General features: G+C 43.7%; 1 protein-coding gene across 2 annotated transcripts in view; it reads left to right on the top strand.

Moving 5' to 3' along the window:
* The window catches only part of CLPB (ClpB family mitochondrial disaggregase), a 142262-nt gene extending 133304 nt beyond the window's left edge, over positions 1–8958 (top strand). For both annotated transcript variants that reach the window (XM_037522910.2, XM_037522911.2), the window contains 5 exons: positions 1958–2114; positions 3377–3450; positions 3613–3732; positions 3944–4048; positions 4452–8958. In XM_037522910.2, coding sequence (XP_037378807.1) covers positions 1958–2114; positions 3377–3450; positions 3613–3732; positions 3944–4048; positions 4452–4688 — 693 coding nt within the window. In that variant the 3' untranslated portion in view covers positions 4689–8958. The remainder of the gene's footprint in view (positions 1–1957; positions 2115–3376; positions 3451–3612; positions 3733–3943; positions 4049–4451) is intronic.
* Positions 8959–15933: the final 6975 nt, after the last annotated feature.

Genomic DNA, 15933 nt, shown 5'->3' with positions numbered 1-15933 from the left:
CCATGCCCCCTTTGGACCACTCTCTGGGAGGCCTCTGCCAAGAACCAGTGGAAAGTGAGGCTGTAAATCACTTGGTACTGTGTCCAGCACACAAGTGCTCAGTTAATGCATAGTCCTTCCCCCTTTGGCTCTGAGAGCCAGTGCTGGTCTGCCATTGCATTGACTTTGGAAGCAAGTGCTGACCCTGAAGAGGTTGGTTACGGCTGGGGCAGGACCCAGCATCGCTGCTCAGGCAGGAGCCAACAGGCTGAGGCCAGTGACCTATCCCCAGGGCTATATTGTCCAGCCTGCAGAAGCCATGCTTTGTCTGCAACCCAGGTAGCGCTCTCTCTTCCCACTCCCCCAGTTGCTTCTCTCCAGTGAGGATCAAAGGAGGCAAACTGAATTTTACAGAAGCCTAAAAACTATTTAGGGAAAGAAACTTACACAAGGCCTCATTTATCCAGCTATGATGGTCTCACCTCAGTAGCCTCATACAGAGGGAAGGCCATGGATTCTGGAATTACACATATACTTCCACTCTCACTTCTATTTTCTAGCTGTGAATGAGTGACTGAACATTTCTGAGGCAGTGTCCTGATAGGGTTGTGAGGATTCAGGCAAGTGCCAGCACTTAGGGGGTGAGGCACAGCCATGCATGGAGAGCACTGAGGAGGCCACTGTGGTGGAGGTGGGGGTGCCCATCAGGTTCCACTGCTGTGACTCCATCAATTTCTCTCAGTGAGTCTCTAGCTTGTGTTATGAAAAACTGTAAGGTACACTTATGCGGTGATATATTGGAGGTTGGTTGCGTGGATGGAGCACCTTGCCCTTGAACTGAATGGCCAAAAACAGCTATACTTTTCTCATTCTTCCATCGCCTCTCTCTGCTGTTGCTTCTGTCCTCTTCCCTTGGTGCATCTCCAGTATAGATAGATGTTTGCTTTTTCGTGTCTAGAAAGAGCTGAGGATTCCAAAGAAAAGCCCCCCAGGTGGCTAAAAGAAGAACCTTAATTTCTATCCCTCTCTGTCAGTCCAGAGAATGGCCCCAAAGAAGCAGACATTATACTTGTTTCAATTCATTTCACTCTTTTTTTTTTTTAAAGAGAAGATTCATGCTCATTTGGATATTTTTCCCTTTTCTCTCTTCCCAGTTGGGATGATGAGTTATTTTTTTAAAGATTTATTTATGCATACAAGAACTGGAGTGTAGACCAGAGGTGCAGGACAAACAGGATTCATCAGAGAGAGGGGAGCAGAACAGGTGGATCTACTGGAATACACTGTTGAGGGGAGCAGTGGGCAAGTTAGGAGAGGTCTGCTGCGCCATGTGGGTAGCTCCCTGGCTGGGGATCGAACTCGTGCTATAGTGGCTATGGATAGTATCATAGGTTGTGTCTTAACACCTTGCGCCACCAGGGAGGCCCTCATTTTGCTCATTTTGATTATTTGTATGTATATAAAATAAGGATCTGCTACACTAATAACAGTTGTAATACCACAGCATGGTGCAGTAAGGGACTTTCATCAGTATCACCATGTCCCCACAGTGGCTGGCTGTTGAATACCCTTCTCTGAACTCCTGTGCAACCTGGGCCTCCCTTTACCCCAACACTTAACCCAGTGAATTGTCACTTGGCATTGCTTCTTTCCTGGATGTTGTTCCTCTAAAGTGGGAGCATAATCGAAGGCTCAGTGAGTTCCTAGTTAACCCAACACAGAGCCTCGTCCAGAGAGAGCCACCAAGAAAGTGTGTTGAGTGGATGCATGTGTTAACTCAGGCTGATTTCTGAGCTCCGGAGGTGATTGACTACCCTGAGGGATGCCAACAGGTGGGTGCAGTCTGGCCTGGAGGTGCTTTCAGTGGGTGCAGCAGCTGCTGCCCAAGCCTGGGGGATACACAGGGGTTCTGGACAAACTTCCCAGAAAAACTGCCCAGTCTTATGCTCCCTGACCGTGTCATCTCTGCTCCTTCCAGGGCCGGCTCACAGATGGCAAAGGGAAGACCATTGACTGCAAGGATGCCATCTTCATCATGACCTCTAATGTGGCCAGTGATGAGATCGCACAACATGCCCTGCAGCTGAGGCAGGAAGCTCTGGAGATGAGCCATAACCGTATCGCCGAGAACCTTGGTAGGGTACAGGGCCTGAGTTGTCTGGGCAACTGGGCAGGTAACCAGGCCACAAGCACATCTTCTGGGGGCAAGAATGGTATTGGGGTCCAAGGTCCAGGTGAGAGTCCTGGTTGGCAGTTTTGTCCCTGGTAGGCACTGCCCAGACACCAAACTTGTACCAGATAATAGAGACAGATTCAGGCCTCCCTGGTGGCGCAGGGGGTTGAGCACAGCACTGTGAGGCTGTCCGTGGCCTTTGCAGCATGAGTTCGATACCCGGCTGGCTAGGGAGCAACCCACATGGCACAGCAGACCTCTCCTGTCTCGCCTACTCCTTCCCTCACTAGTGTATTTTGGTACATCTGCCTGTTCTGCTGCCCGCTCTCTCTGGTGAATTTTCTCACCCACCGCAACTCTGGCCCGTACCCCAGTTCTTTAAAAGAAAAAAAGTTAAATAGAGACAGATTTCCTCAAGAAAGCCCCAGGTCTCTTGGGTGACAGGAAAGCTCCCGATAGAAGAATGGACAGAGACATCCAAGGAGAGGCCAGGGCTTTAGGGACTGAGGAGACATACACTCAGCAGATAATGACATTTGAGTACGATGAAGGGATGTCAGATCAGAAACTACAGAGATGGATAACCCCTTTTTTATCCAGAAGATTCCTGTGTCGGTGGGCCCTGGAAAGGAGCGCATTGGGGCAGCTCTCCTGCCCACCTGTGACTATGCAGGTGCTTCTCTTCACCGTCTCCCCTTGCAAAGCAACAGAGTTAGCTTTTCTCCCAAGGCTACCCACCTGTGACTATGTAGGCCTCTCTTAACAAACCTGTCCCTTCCCAGGACAGCTCTTTCTGCCTGCCTGTGTCTGTGCAAGCATCCTTTAGCATCCTTTACTTCCCTTCCCTTTTTACAATAAACCTGCCCTTTGAGCTTTTTTTTTTTTTTAAAGGAGGAGCATATCAGACAGGAGGCCATTTCTTACCTTTCTATTTAGGACTGAGCCCTCTAGGCCTCTTCTTCCAAATCAGAAATTGTCTTGATCCTCTCTCTTCTTCTCCCCACTCCCCTCCTTCATATCTAAGGAACTCCAGGCTTTGTGGCACATGAGGTCTGGAAGGGCCTCAGAAAGTACCAAGGCCCAGGGAGCCTGGGACCTTGACCAGGATCACACAGACCATCAGGAACAAGACCAGGGCTCTTCATGGATGGGGCTAAGGGACAGCACAGCTCCTAAAGGTCCTTAGGTGTAGGGAGTAGGCAGTTTATGATTATCTTTCCACAGGTGATGTCCAGATGAATGACAAGATCACCATCTCAAAGAACTTCAAGGAGAATGTGATTCGTCCCATCCTAAAAGTAAGAGGCCTTTGTCCTTCTGCTACTGTCTCTGGTGGGGAGAGTGGGGAGATCCTCTTTGCCATCCTAAAGATATAGAATTCTCCCCATCTTCCCCACTGGGGTCCAATAATTCCTTCTACTCCCTCTGAGTCACTGAGCACTTTTAATCTGACCCTGCAGGCCCACTTCCGGAGGGATGAGTTTCTGGGACGAATCAATGAGATTGTCTACTTCCTCCCCTTCTGCCACTCAGAACTCATCCAGCTAGTCAACAAGGAACTGAACTTCTGGGCCAAGAGAGTAAGAATGAGGGCTACCCATGATGGGGACAGGACCTCTGCCCACTGGAAATCAGGGTACACTGGGCTGGGAGCACCCCCTCTCCAAAATGGGTCATAAAGTGGAGTAGGGTCAAGAGCTCTGGGGGCATTGGTCTCACACGGGCCCAGGCCTCAGGCAAGAGTGATGGAAAGCACAGGGCCACATGCAGGCACTCTCTCTCCTGTCTCAGGCCAAGCAGAGGCACAACATCACACTGCTCTGGGACCGCGAAGTGGCAGATGTGTTGGTCGACGGCTACAATGTGCACTATGGCGCCCGCTCCATCAAGCATGAGGTGAGTGCAGGGGCCACACCTCCCTCCCTGGTGCCCCAAGACCCAATCCCTTTCTCCCAGCCTTTCTCCCTAGATTTTGGCTGCTGGGATTATCCATATTGCAGAGCAGATGCCCCTTGAAAACCCAAAACAGTGTGAGCAAGTAAAACCCCTGTCCTGGAGACAACTGAATATGAGCCCCTACCAGGATGGGAAACTGAGTTAGGAGTCTCAGGCTCTGACATCACTGAATCTTGAGCACAGTCCTGCAAGCTGTGTGTTGTTAGTTGCACACTGCAGGTAAGAAAGCAAGCTCAGAGGTTTCTGTCTTGTCCAAGTAGTAAGTGACAGAGTCTGGCCTCTGGGCTCAGGCCCAGGCTGGCCTGTGTAGCAGCAGAGACGGCCACTGCCCCTGCACTTGCAGGTAGAGCGCCGCGTGGTGAACCAGCTGGCCGCCGCCTACGAACAGGACCTGCTGCCAGGGGGCTGCACTCTGCGCATCACCGTAGAGGACTCAGACAAGCAGTTACTCAAGAACCCTGAGCTGCCCTCACCCCAAGCTGAGAAACGCCCTCCCAAACTGAGGCTGGAGATCATTGATAAAGACAGCAAGACCCACAAACTGGACATCCGAGCGCCACTACACCCTGAAAAGGTGTGATTCACCCTCTACCTTCTACTACCTGCCTGTCCGTGCCCTCAGCACCCAATAAAGGCCCCCCGGCTGTGGCATGGCAACTGACCTACCTGCCCTCCTGCCTCTCCCTCCTCTCCAGCAGGCCTAAAGCCGCTTGCCTCCTCACAGCCCCCTAAAAAACCCTCCTCAACCCCAGAGTCTAAAGCAGGAATTTTGCTCTCCCCCAGCCCCTCATTGTGGGCCCAAAACCTGCTGATAAGCCTCAGAAGAAGGGCTACCCTTCCACTCCATCCAGGCAGTGAGGAGTCGGGGGGAGGGGGGGTTCCTTATTTTTGTCCTCCAGGATGATCCCCATCCCCCCCATAGTCTCTGGAACTTTAGCGTGTTCCTAGAAAGCTCAGATGTATAGCAGCTAAGAGCAACTGGCAGTAAGACAGGGACCAGGCCGTGCCCTCATGCAACTGAGTCCCCAGAGTGTCTCCACTGGAATGGAGAGATTGCAGAGGTCCCAGCACGGAGCTGTTGTTCAGGCTGTAGCTACCTCTTTCCCCTGCCCTAGAATTACAAGGGGAAGGCGCCCCTAGAACCCTCCCCCTTCCACTGCCATATCATAACTGCTGTTCCTCCTCACCCTGTATTCTGGGGTCAAGGCCAGATCATGTTTCTTCCCGCTTGGGACTCAGGCAACATGAAGAAATGCTGCCTGCTGCACTACCCTGCCCAAATCTGGGCTGGACAAAAGTAACCAAAAGACAAAGCAAGCTCCACTCGACAGGGGCCTCCTTTAGGAGCCTTAACAACACAGACATTGGGGAGCTCTCGGGGAGAGATCATGGGGTCAGGCTCTGCCCAGGTGGCCTTGGAGTCTCCTTACTCATGCTGCTGGCCCAGCTGAGGAACCCGCAGCAAGTCGCTCCCAGTAAGTCTGCATGTTAGTCGCTGAGCACAGGGTCTGCACACTATCCAGCCAGGGCATTCCAGAGACCCCATGCTTCACCCTCAGCTTAGCAGAACTCAGCCAGGCATGGTGCATGCTGGGCATCATCCACCATGGCTGCCATTGATGACCACCACACCACCCTCCCCATAAGGGCTGATTCAGAACCTGGATTTGGTGTTAGGTAAAGTTCTTTCAGGAAGCAGGAAGTAGGAGGAGTAGGTATCAGAGTCCCTTGGGTGATAGAGGAATGCCCTAACAAAATGTGGGTATGAGACAGGCAGAAGCTGGAACGAGGCTCCATCAATCGCCTCTAGTCCCTCAAGGAGCTGTGTCTGCTGCTCCCTACCTCAGTAACTGTTGCTTCTTTTATTTTTTTCCTTCTTGTTTTGAAATAATTTGATTTGCAGAAAGTTTCAGAGTTCCCATTTACTCTTCCTGGCTTCTCTTAATATTAGTATCTTATAAAATTGTTGTATAGCTATTAAAATAAGGAAATTAACTTTGATCCACTATTACAAATTTGTCTATAGACTTCCAAAATTTGACAGTCTTCCCCCTGATGTTCTTTCTCTGGTCCAAGAGCCCACAATGTATTTTGTTTTGTTTCCCTCATCTCCTTCACCTGTGACAGCTCTTTTTTGTCTGCCTTTCATGACCTGGATACTTTAGAAATGTCGAAGGTGATTATTTTGTAGAATGCCCATAACTTGGGTCTTTGGGTCTGTCTGCTGTTCTCATATGTTTAGACTGAGGGTCTAGACCACCACACAAATGATGCTGTGCCTTCTCAGTGCCTCAGAACGGGGAGTGTTAACTGATCACTCGATGGAGGTGATGTGACCCGGTTTCTCCATTGTAAAATGACTAATTTCCCCTTTGTTATTATAATAAGATTCATGTGGGGAGGTCCCTTAAGCTATGCAGATGTCTTATTTATCCTTAGACTGTGCCCACTGATCTTAGTGCTGATCAGTGGTTCTTGCTTACACTAAGCTTTAATGTTGTGTTTGTCTGATGATGACTTTCTCTTTTCTCCGTCCATCTATATTAATTGGTGTTCTGCTGTGAGGAACAACTGTCTCTTTTTCCCATTTATTTATTCAATAATTTATATCAGGATAAGTTAATGGATATTTGTTTTATTCTAGGGGTTACAGTCTCATACTAACATAGTTAATTTTGTTACTCAAATTGGCCTAGATCTGGCCACTGGGAACTCTTTCAAGTTGGCTCCTGTGTTGTTTCAACATCACCCACATCGTTGTTTTTTTTAAGCACTCCCTGACTTTTTGGTACCACAAGCTATTCCAAGCTCATTCATATTTTTCCTGTTCTAGCCCTGACACCAGCCATTTCTCCTAGCAGCTCCTGGTTCCTTTTATTCAGGAATAGTGCTTAGAAACCAAGATCTAGAAACTGGTTGTATTCAAGGCTTCTGGAGTGACATTACCCTTTCAGCAGGCAGCGCTAGAAAATAAATGTATGTATGCTAACATGTGTATCACACATATCTGAATTTATCATTGTATCTGTCAATATATTACTAAAAAACATGAGTTGATGTTGTTACTTATAGTTTCAACCTAGTATCACAGGGTTTGTGACTTTATTATTATGACTCTACTATTATTTTTTTTTTGCTTCTTCCTCTCTTATTATCCCTGTGTTCTCTTTTCCTCTGTTTGGTGTGAAGCCTTCCCTGGAGGGGAAGTCAGTGACCATCCTATAGGGAAGATTCCTATTGGATAAAGTTCTTATGCCTAGGTCAGTCCCTTGGTTCAGTCAGCTATAGCCAGGAGCATAAATCTAAACCAAGTAACTTTTATACAAGAAAACCCTTGACCACCTTCTTGAGATGAGGGAGGGAGGAGATAGGATAGACCCTCAGATTCTGAGGGACCTAAGTGCCATTTCTGGGGATTCTTTGGTAGGCCTCCTAGGGGACACTAGACCCATATTTTACACTTCTGTGGCTTCCTAGCCAATACTCCGCTCGCTTAACTTGTTCTGTAACTTGTCACTAGAATGTAAGCTCCAAGGGGGCAGATACACAATTGTTCAGCTCACTGTTCAGTTCCTAGTGCCAGCTCATGATGGATGCTCCAGGTATTTGGATGGGTGGGTAGGCCCTAAATCAAACACAGATCTTCACCACACACCCCAGGGCAGAACAATACCACTTGTTCACTCAGCACACATTTATTTGTCACATGCTTGTGGCCAGACAGTAGGACCTGCCAGGATTAGACCCTGAGCAAATGGGGCAAAATAAGATCCAGATACCTGTTGAGTAGCCTAGAAGGCATGAGGCTGGACTTGTTAATGAAATACGACACCTTTATTACTCAAAAGGAAAGACTCAAAATGCGTAGTGATTGTTTGAGAAATAGAGAAAAAAGTATATTAAACCATTAGGAAGTGAACCAATGAAGTTAAAACCTGAAGTTAACCAGTAGGAAACCAGAAAAAAGAAAAGGTAAGTAGGAAAATGATTCTTTGAAAGCACCAATAAAATAGATAAAAACCTTCTCAGTCTGATAAAAAGAAAGAATGAAAGATTAGGAATGAGAAATCAGGCATCACCATCTATAAGGAAGAATATAATATAAAATAAAATAATTTTAAGAGAACACAAAACTGAAAACAGTGCAAATAGATAATTTCCTATAATCTGAATAGACCAACTAATTACCAGAGAAGAAATTGGAAAAGTGATTAAAAATTTATCCTTTTTAAAGCTTGTGTTAATTTTTTATTGAAATATATAAGGAAAGAAAGGTGCACAAATTGCAAGTATTCCACTCAGTGAATTATCACAAAATGAATACTACTGTAGCCATCACCCAGCACGAAAAAATAAGTGGGTTGTAATTTTTAGTTGTTAAATCAATGACTTCAGACAATGGGAGAGGATGAAAAGATGCCCAATTGATTTTTAAGATGACTACAAACCGAATAAAGTGCCTAAAGGAATATGATAGTATAATCTCACTTATTACTATAGATGCTAAAGTTCCAAATAAAATCAAGCTGAATTCTACACCATGATCACAAAAGGTTTATTTCACCAATCCAAGCCTGAGTATCAGGAAACTTTAGTATAATCCACTACACCAAGAACTTGAATATTATTTAAATACCTATAGATTAATATAATGTTGGTTTTCTTTTTTGATAATATTTCTTTTATGACTATGTAAGAATATCCTTGTTTTTAGAAAATATACCTTGAAGTATTTAGAGATTAGGGTAAAGACAATTTGTAAATGCTTTAGAAAAACTTAAGTTATGTATATGTATGCTTACATCTTATACACACACACAATGATAAAGTATTAATATTTGGGAAATCTGAGTAAGGATATACAGAATTTCTTTGTATATTATTTCAAAATAGTTATTTTCAATAAAATATTCAAAATGTTTTTTCAATGTAAGGAAATAAAATTTTATTAGCATATGCTAAAAATGCATTTGATAATTTTACAGCTTTAATAAAATATGACTTGATAAAGGTAAATCTCTAAGTAAAAGAAAAGGAAACTATTCATCCAAAAACATATAGCAAAGATCATTTTTTTTGGCAAAGATCATTTTTTAATTTAAATTTTATTTTTATATTCCCCATACAATTATAACCCCCTTATTTTTACCCCAATCCCTTCTTTCCTCGCCCCCCCACCCCCATACAGTGTCTCTTGTTCATAGTTGTTTGTTGATTTTGATATTTTCTTTCTTATAGTTATTCTTTTTCCTGGTCCCTTATTTAAGTTTTCTAGATTCCTGCTATGAGTGAGACCATCCGGTATTTTTCTTTTTCTTTCTGGCTTATTTCGCTGAGCATGATCCCTTCCAGCGCCATCCATGTTGCTGCAAATTGCATGTGTTTATCTTTTTCGAATGCTGAGTAATATTCCATGGTGTATATGTACCACATCTTCTTGATCCAGTCATCTATTTTTGGGCATTTGGGTTGTTTCCAAAGCTTCGTTATTGTAAACAGTGCTGCTATAAACATAGGGGTGCAGGTGTTCTTTGGAATTGATGCTTCTGTGTCCTTTGGGTAAATACCTAGGAGTGGAATTGCTGGATCATATGGAAGCTCTATGTTTAGTAGGTCAAGAAATCTCCACACAGCTCTCCATAGTGGTTGGACCAGTTTGCACTCCCACCAACAGTGCAGGAGAGTTCCTTTTTCTCCACAACCTCGCCAACAACTGTTGCTAGTTTTTTTAATATGTGCCATTCTCACTGGTGTAAGATGGTATCTCATGGTGGTTTTGATTTGCATTTCCCTGATTACAAGTAATGTTGAACATTTTTTCATATGTCTGTTGGCCATTCACATTTCCTCTTCAGAGAAATTTCTTTTTAGCTCTTCTGCCCATTTTTTGACTGGATTATTTTCTTTGTTTTTGTTGAGTCTCATCAGCTCTTTGTAGATTTTTGTGATCAGTCCTTTATCATTTGTGTTGTGTGCAAAAATTTTCTCCCAGTCGGTGGGGTTTCTCTTTGTTTTCGTTATTGTCTCTTTTGCTGTGCAGAAGCTCTTTAATTTGATGTAGTCCCAGCTATTGATCTTTACCTTCACTATCACTGCTTTGGGTGATGTGTCTGTAAAGATGTCTTTGATGTGCATATCACGTAGTGTTTCGCCTATATTTCCTTCTATGTATTTTATGGTTTCAGATCTTGTGTCTAGTTCTTTAATACATTTTGAGTTGGTTTTTGTGCATGGTGTTAGGTAGTAGTCAAGCTTCATTCTTTTGCATGTAGCGACCCAGTTTTCCCAGCACCATTTATTGAACGAACTTTCTTTGCTCCAATGCATATTCTTTGCTCCTTTGTCAAAGATTAGTTGACCATAAATCTGTGGGTTTATTTCTGGATTTTCTATTCGATTCCATTGGTCTGTGTGTCTGTTCTTGTTCCAATACAATGCAGTTTTGATGATTATGGCTTTGTAGTAAAGTTTCAAGTCTGGGAGTGTGATGCTTCCATTCCCTTCTTTTTTTTTCAGGAGAGCACAAAGATCATTTTTAACTGTAAATTCCAAAATCATTTCTATTGAAGTCTGAAGTAAAACAAGATTCAGCAGGGCTTTGAAATTTCAGATAAAAGTAATTAGGCAAGGAAATGAAATAATTGGTGTAAATACTGTAAAATAATAAATTGTGTTTTGCTGTTAAATGTGTATTTAGGAAGTCCAAAAGGCTATATAGTAGCCTTTTAGCATTAATAAGGAAATATAATGTGTCTGAATAAAAGATAAGTGTACAAAAATCAATAGCTTTCTTCTAGAAATAATCAACTAGAAACAATAATATTCCATTCACAATTGCAACAGGTAAGTGTGTATCTGGTCACATACACCTATATACCTCTGGAGGAGAAGGGAATTGGATAGAGCAGGGACAGCAATATTTTTAAACTTTTAGATTTTGAACCATGTTAATGTGTTCAAAATTATATAAGATACTCAAGAATAAATAGAGCAAGAAAAGAATATCACTAAAGGGCATAAAACAAGATCTCACAAATGAAAAGCTGTACCAGGTCCTTGGAAATAACGAGTTGGTATTAATATTCTTAAAATGTCAGTTCTTGAATTAATATATAATTCAATGCAAACCTAGTTAGACTGGACGGCACTTTGAATTAAATAACATTAAAGTCACGTATTATTATGTCCAGAGGTGATGCCATGTGGGCTACTGTTTCCTTGGACCTGGGCTCTCAGGAGCTAGAATACTACTGCTGTCCGTAACTACAGGCCCCTCTCAAGAGAACAAGTAAATATAACTACCATCAACACACACCCAAAATACAAGTATGAAATAAAGAGAAGAGTTATTGTCTGTGACTGTAGTGTGGAGGCTGAACGTGGGTGTGGAGAAGAGAATGTGGCGAATAATCAACCTAGAGAAGCAGGTTCCCATTTCAAGGTACTTTCAGTGCCGTCTTCAGGAAGTGAAATGACTGTTTCTCGGGTTTTTTGAGATGCTCTAACTGCATTATGTAAAATGATTGGGGATGACTTCTGATCTTATGTTACCAAAAAAAAAAAAAAAAGAAGAAGAAGAAAAAGTTTAACAACCAAGCTTGAAACTAACCCCAAAGAGCTAGAAATGAATGGAACGCAAGCATCAGACATGTTGAGAGCGGAGGCCAACAAGTGCAGAGAGACTAAGGACCAATATGTAGGCCCAGTGACTTGAGCACTAAGGATTTCACACTGAGGCAAGAATTTCAGAGGATCGCTTCCCCATGAAATGAAGTCTAGAAGAAACTGCTCTTGACTTGGGAATCAGTAGGAAAATATAAGAAAGTCCACCATCACCCAGAGATGTAAATAGAGTCACCTACAAAGAAATTCATGTCCTGTAGTTGGTGAGCTTGTGGTCCAAATTCAGTGTTACTAAGATGCCAAGATGAAGAGCTAACAAAATGCTGCACCTTGGCCAGTGAAGACTATCGGTTCCCATAGAAGCACACACAAAACTGTCCTGTGAGGATATTCTCATCATCAAGTATTCACAAAGGAACCTGCAAGAGGGGAAGTCCTGCTGAAATTGAGCTTACAGGCAACACTTCCCAAAAAGGGAAAAAATAAACCCACCATGAAAGAACAGAAAGACTCAGTGAATCACAGGATTTGCACTCCACACATTGTAAGAAATGAATATAAATTTCAAAGAAGAATGTTTAAAATGTTACGAGAAATAAAGGGAAACAAAACCACAAGACAAAGAATGGGTGAATTTGAGGAAGAATTTATTTCTGTGTTTTTTTATATTTCAGCAGTTTCCACAGCTCTTTTGCCCGCCTGTGTCTATGCAGATGTTTCTTAACCCTGTGCCTTTCAAAAATGCAGTTCTGTTGTTTTTTTTTTAAGATTTATTTACTTATGCATACAAGAACTGGGGTGCAAGCCAGAAGTGCAGGGGGTGGTGAGAGGATTGACCAGAGACAGAGTGGGGCGCACAACAGGCAGATTGACAGAAATACACTGCTGAGGGGAGCAGCGGGTGAGGCAGAAGAGGTCTGCTGCACCATGTGGGTAGCTTCCTGGCTAGCCGGGATATCGAACTCATGCTGCAGTACAACTCAGCCACTGCAACATGAGTTCGATCCCCAGCTAGGGAGCTACCCACATGGTGCAGCAGACCTCTCCTGTTTTGCTTGCTACTCCCCTTAGCAGTGTATTTCAGTCGGTCTGCCTGTTGTACTCCCCACTCTGTCTCTAGTCAATCCTTTCACCACCCCGCACCTCTGGCCTGTACCCCAGTTCTTGTATGCATAAATAAATAAATCTTTTAAAAAAATAGACATTGCCTTACTCTGTCTCCTAAGATACTGCTTCCTCTGTGGCCCTCTTAGGTGGGAGCTGCTTTTATTGTCAGGCACAGTGTGCTAACATGGTAGCAAACTTTCAACACTGCTCCCTAGGTACATCTGAATAGTTTATTAGTCTTAATGTGACAGCCTGACTAAAACCGGGCCAATCAGACTCTCCGCTCCTCCAGAAAACTTTAAACCAGAACTGGAAAGAGCGCCAAGGCTGTCTTTAGGGTACCTAAGATGTACTGCTCTGGAGCTGCACATAGCCAGGTTATCGGCTCCGAGGGCCAGCAGAGTGGAGGAAACTGATCTGCTGGCAGGATAAAGTGCAGAGAGAGCACTGCTGAAAGTCAGAGTTCTCATGGAGTCTGGGTCTGCAGTCCCAGCTTTTTCTAAAGCCCACCTACCCTTACAGCCTCCAAAACCACAGTGTATCCCTAAAGCCAACTTTTCTTTTTTCCATTAGCTGGAGTTTCCCTCCAAATGGAATTTCTGTTTCTTGCAACCAGAGACTCCCAATGATTTTGCCCACTTCCTCTCTGAGTATTTCACCTGAAACCCTACAACTGTATATGCAGCCATCTGCCATTTATAGGTGGAATCGCTTTAAGAAAGTTTGATGTATTAAAATACATGTGTACATGCCTGAAAAATGAAATAATTGGGTAATATTTCATTATCCTGAAATAATTGTTTGCTCTACAAAAAAAATTACTAGAGAATCAAATATAGCTTTCCCAGGGCTCTAGAAATAGTTCAGAACCAGTTTATTCTTCACAACAAATTATGATGCATGACACAATGGAATACTAAGCAGCTAATAAGAGAGAACAAGATGAATCTGCATGTGCCAATAGTGAGATATCTCCAAGAATATTATGGGGAAAATCTGGTCTATATACTGAATATATCCATCCCCCTTCATGTACATGTACTTGCACGCGTACATACTTAGAATTTCTTTTTTTCATTCGAAAATCAAGAAAATGTGCCGAATGGCTACATTTTGAAAGAGCAACTAGGGGGAAAAAGGAGGACTTTCACTTTTCATTTATACTTTCCATTCTGTTTATTTTTTTGAATCATCTGGTCTAGTACTTGTATTTTTAATTGGGACATTTAGTGAATTATAAACCTTTTCTCTAATATATTAAAAATAGAAACTGAAGAGGGCCTCCCCTGTGGCGCAGCGGTTGAGCGCTGGGATGCGAAGCTGCCCACAGTCTCTGCAGCGCCGGTTCGGTACCCAGCCACCGGCGAGAGTCCCACATGGCGCGACAGACCTCTCCTGTCTTGCCCGCTGCTCCCCTCAGCAGTGTGTTTCAGACATTCTGCCTGTTCTGTTCCCCACTCTGGCTCTGGTGAATTCTCTCACCCTCCCACGCTTCTGACTGTACCCAGTGCTTGTATAAAAAAATAAATGTTTTTTTTTAAAAATAGAAACTGAAGAAATGGAGAAAGCAGAAAGCAAGAAAATGAATAGCAGATCTAAGAAAACTGAACATTAAATAGCTATAGAGTGAATGTCAAAAAGAAAGAATAAAATGTATACCACAGAGTCCCAGAAAAATTTAGGAATATAAAACATCAGGTACTATGGGAATGTGGGATGAAACATGGGACTAAAAACAGGGAAAGTGGTTTGTTTTTTTTCTGGGCCTCCCTGGTGGCACAGGTGGTTGAGCACAGCACTGTGAAGCTGTCCCAGCCTCTGTAGCACGGGTTCAATCCCAGCCGGCCGAGGAGAATCCCACATGACGTGCAGACCTCTCCTGCCTCGCCCGCTGCTCCCCTCAGCAGTGTATTTCGTCAATCTGCCTGTTCTGTTCCCCGCTCTGTCTCTGGTGAATCCTCTCACCCTCCCACACATCTGGCCTGTACCCCAGTTCTTGTATGCATGAATAAAATCTTAAAATATATATAAAGTTTTTTTTTAAGATTTATTTATTTATACAAGAGCTGGGGTACAGTTTCAGGCTTTCCATAACAAAGCGCCACAAACTGCATGGCTTAAAACAACAGAAATGTCTTCACTTGCAGTTCTAGAGATAGAGGTCCACAGCGAAGGTGTTTGCAGTGTTGGTTCCTTCTGATGGCTCTGAGGGAGGATCTAGTCCACCCCTCTTGCCTAGCTTCTGGTGGTTACCAGCAATCCTTGGTGTTCTTTGGCTCACATCTCTCCAGCCTGTGTCTCCATCCTCACAAGTTCTCTCTGTGTGACTCTGTGTTCCCTCTTCTTAAAAAGACATTAGGGTATGAGGACTCACACTAATCCAATGTGTTCTCATCTTAACTTGATCACCTATGCAAAGAACCGGCTTCCAAATAAGGTCACGTAATTCCTGATAAAGGCACCTATTTCAGTTACCTGGAGCAAGCATTTCAACATACCTTTTGGGGAGAAACAATTCAACCATCATATTCAACCCATTGCCCTACAAAATGACTACAGGTCCCATTGGGAAAACCTACAGAGAATATAAAGGCAGATATCCACATGTCTTCTTAGAGTGTACCTATCTTCACTTCATTCATGGGACTTTAAATCACTGATCAAACCCAGGTCTGGAAATTGGGAGAGATACCATAACTCTCAGTGTTGTAGTCTTAAGTTGGCCTTCTGATTACTAGTTCCAGAGGATTTGGGAGTTTACAAATCAGTTAGGTCACAGTGAATTACCTAAATTCTATAGTCCCAGGGACTGAGTGATCTTAATGATCAACCACCAATGATTCCTGCAGGTCAGACTACTCAGAACAGTGCCAAGCATGGCAACTACACCCAGCTTCAGTGCTGCTACCACACCTTTACCAGCCTGGGTTCCATCGCACTCACTGAAACCAGTAAACCCGTGGCATCTATAGTGTCTTCCTCCAACATCCCTAGCCTACAAAAAAAAGTTTACCACAGCACTTTCAAGAGATGTCATCACTCTCTCACAAATATATTTATCACTGTTTTAGTGGAGAAAGTGTCATCTGGGTCCT

This window comes from Talpa occidentalis, unplaced genomic scaffold (genome assembly GCF_014898055.3).
Source record: "Talpa occidentalis isolate TD23 unplaced genomic scaffold, MPIMG_talOcc4v2.1 talOcc4.3, whole genome shotgun sequence".
In the NCBI taxonomy this organism is placed as follows: Eukaryota; Metazoa; Chordata; class Mammalia; order Eulipotyphla; family Talpidae; genus Talpa; species Talpa occidentalis.
Note: the sequence above shows the minus strand (reverse complement) of the source record. Positions and strands in the feature narration are given on the sequence as shown.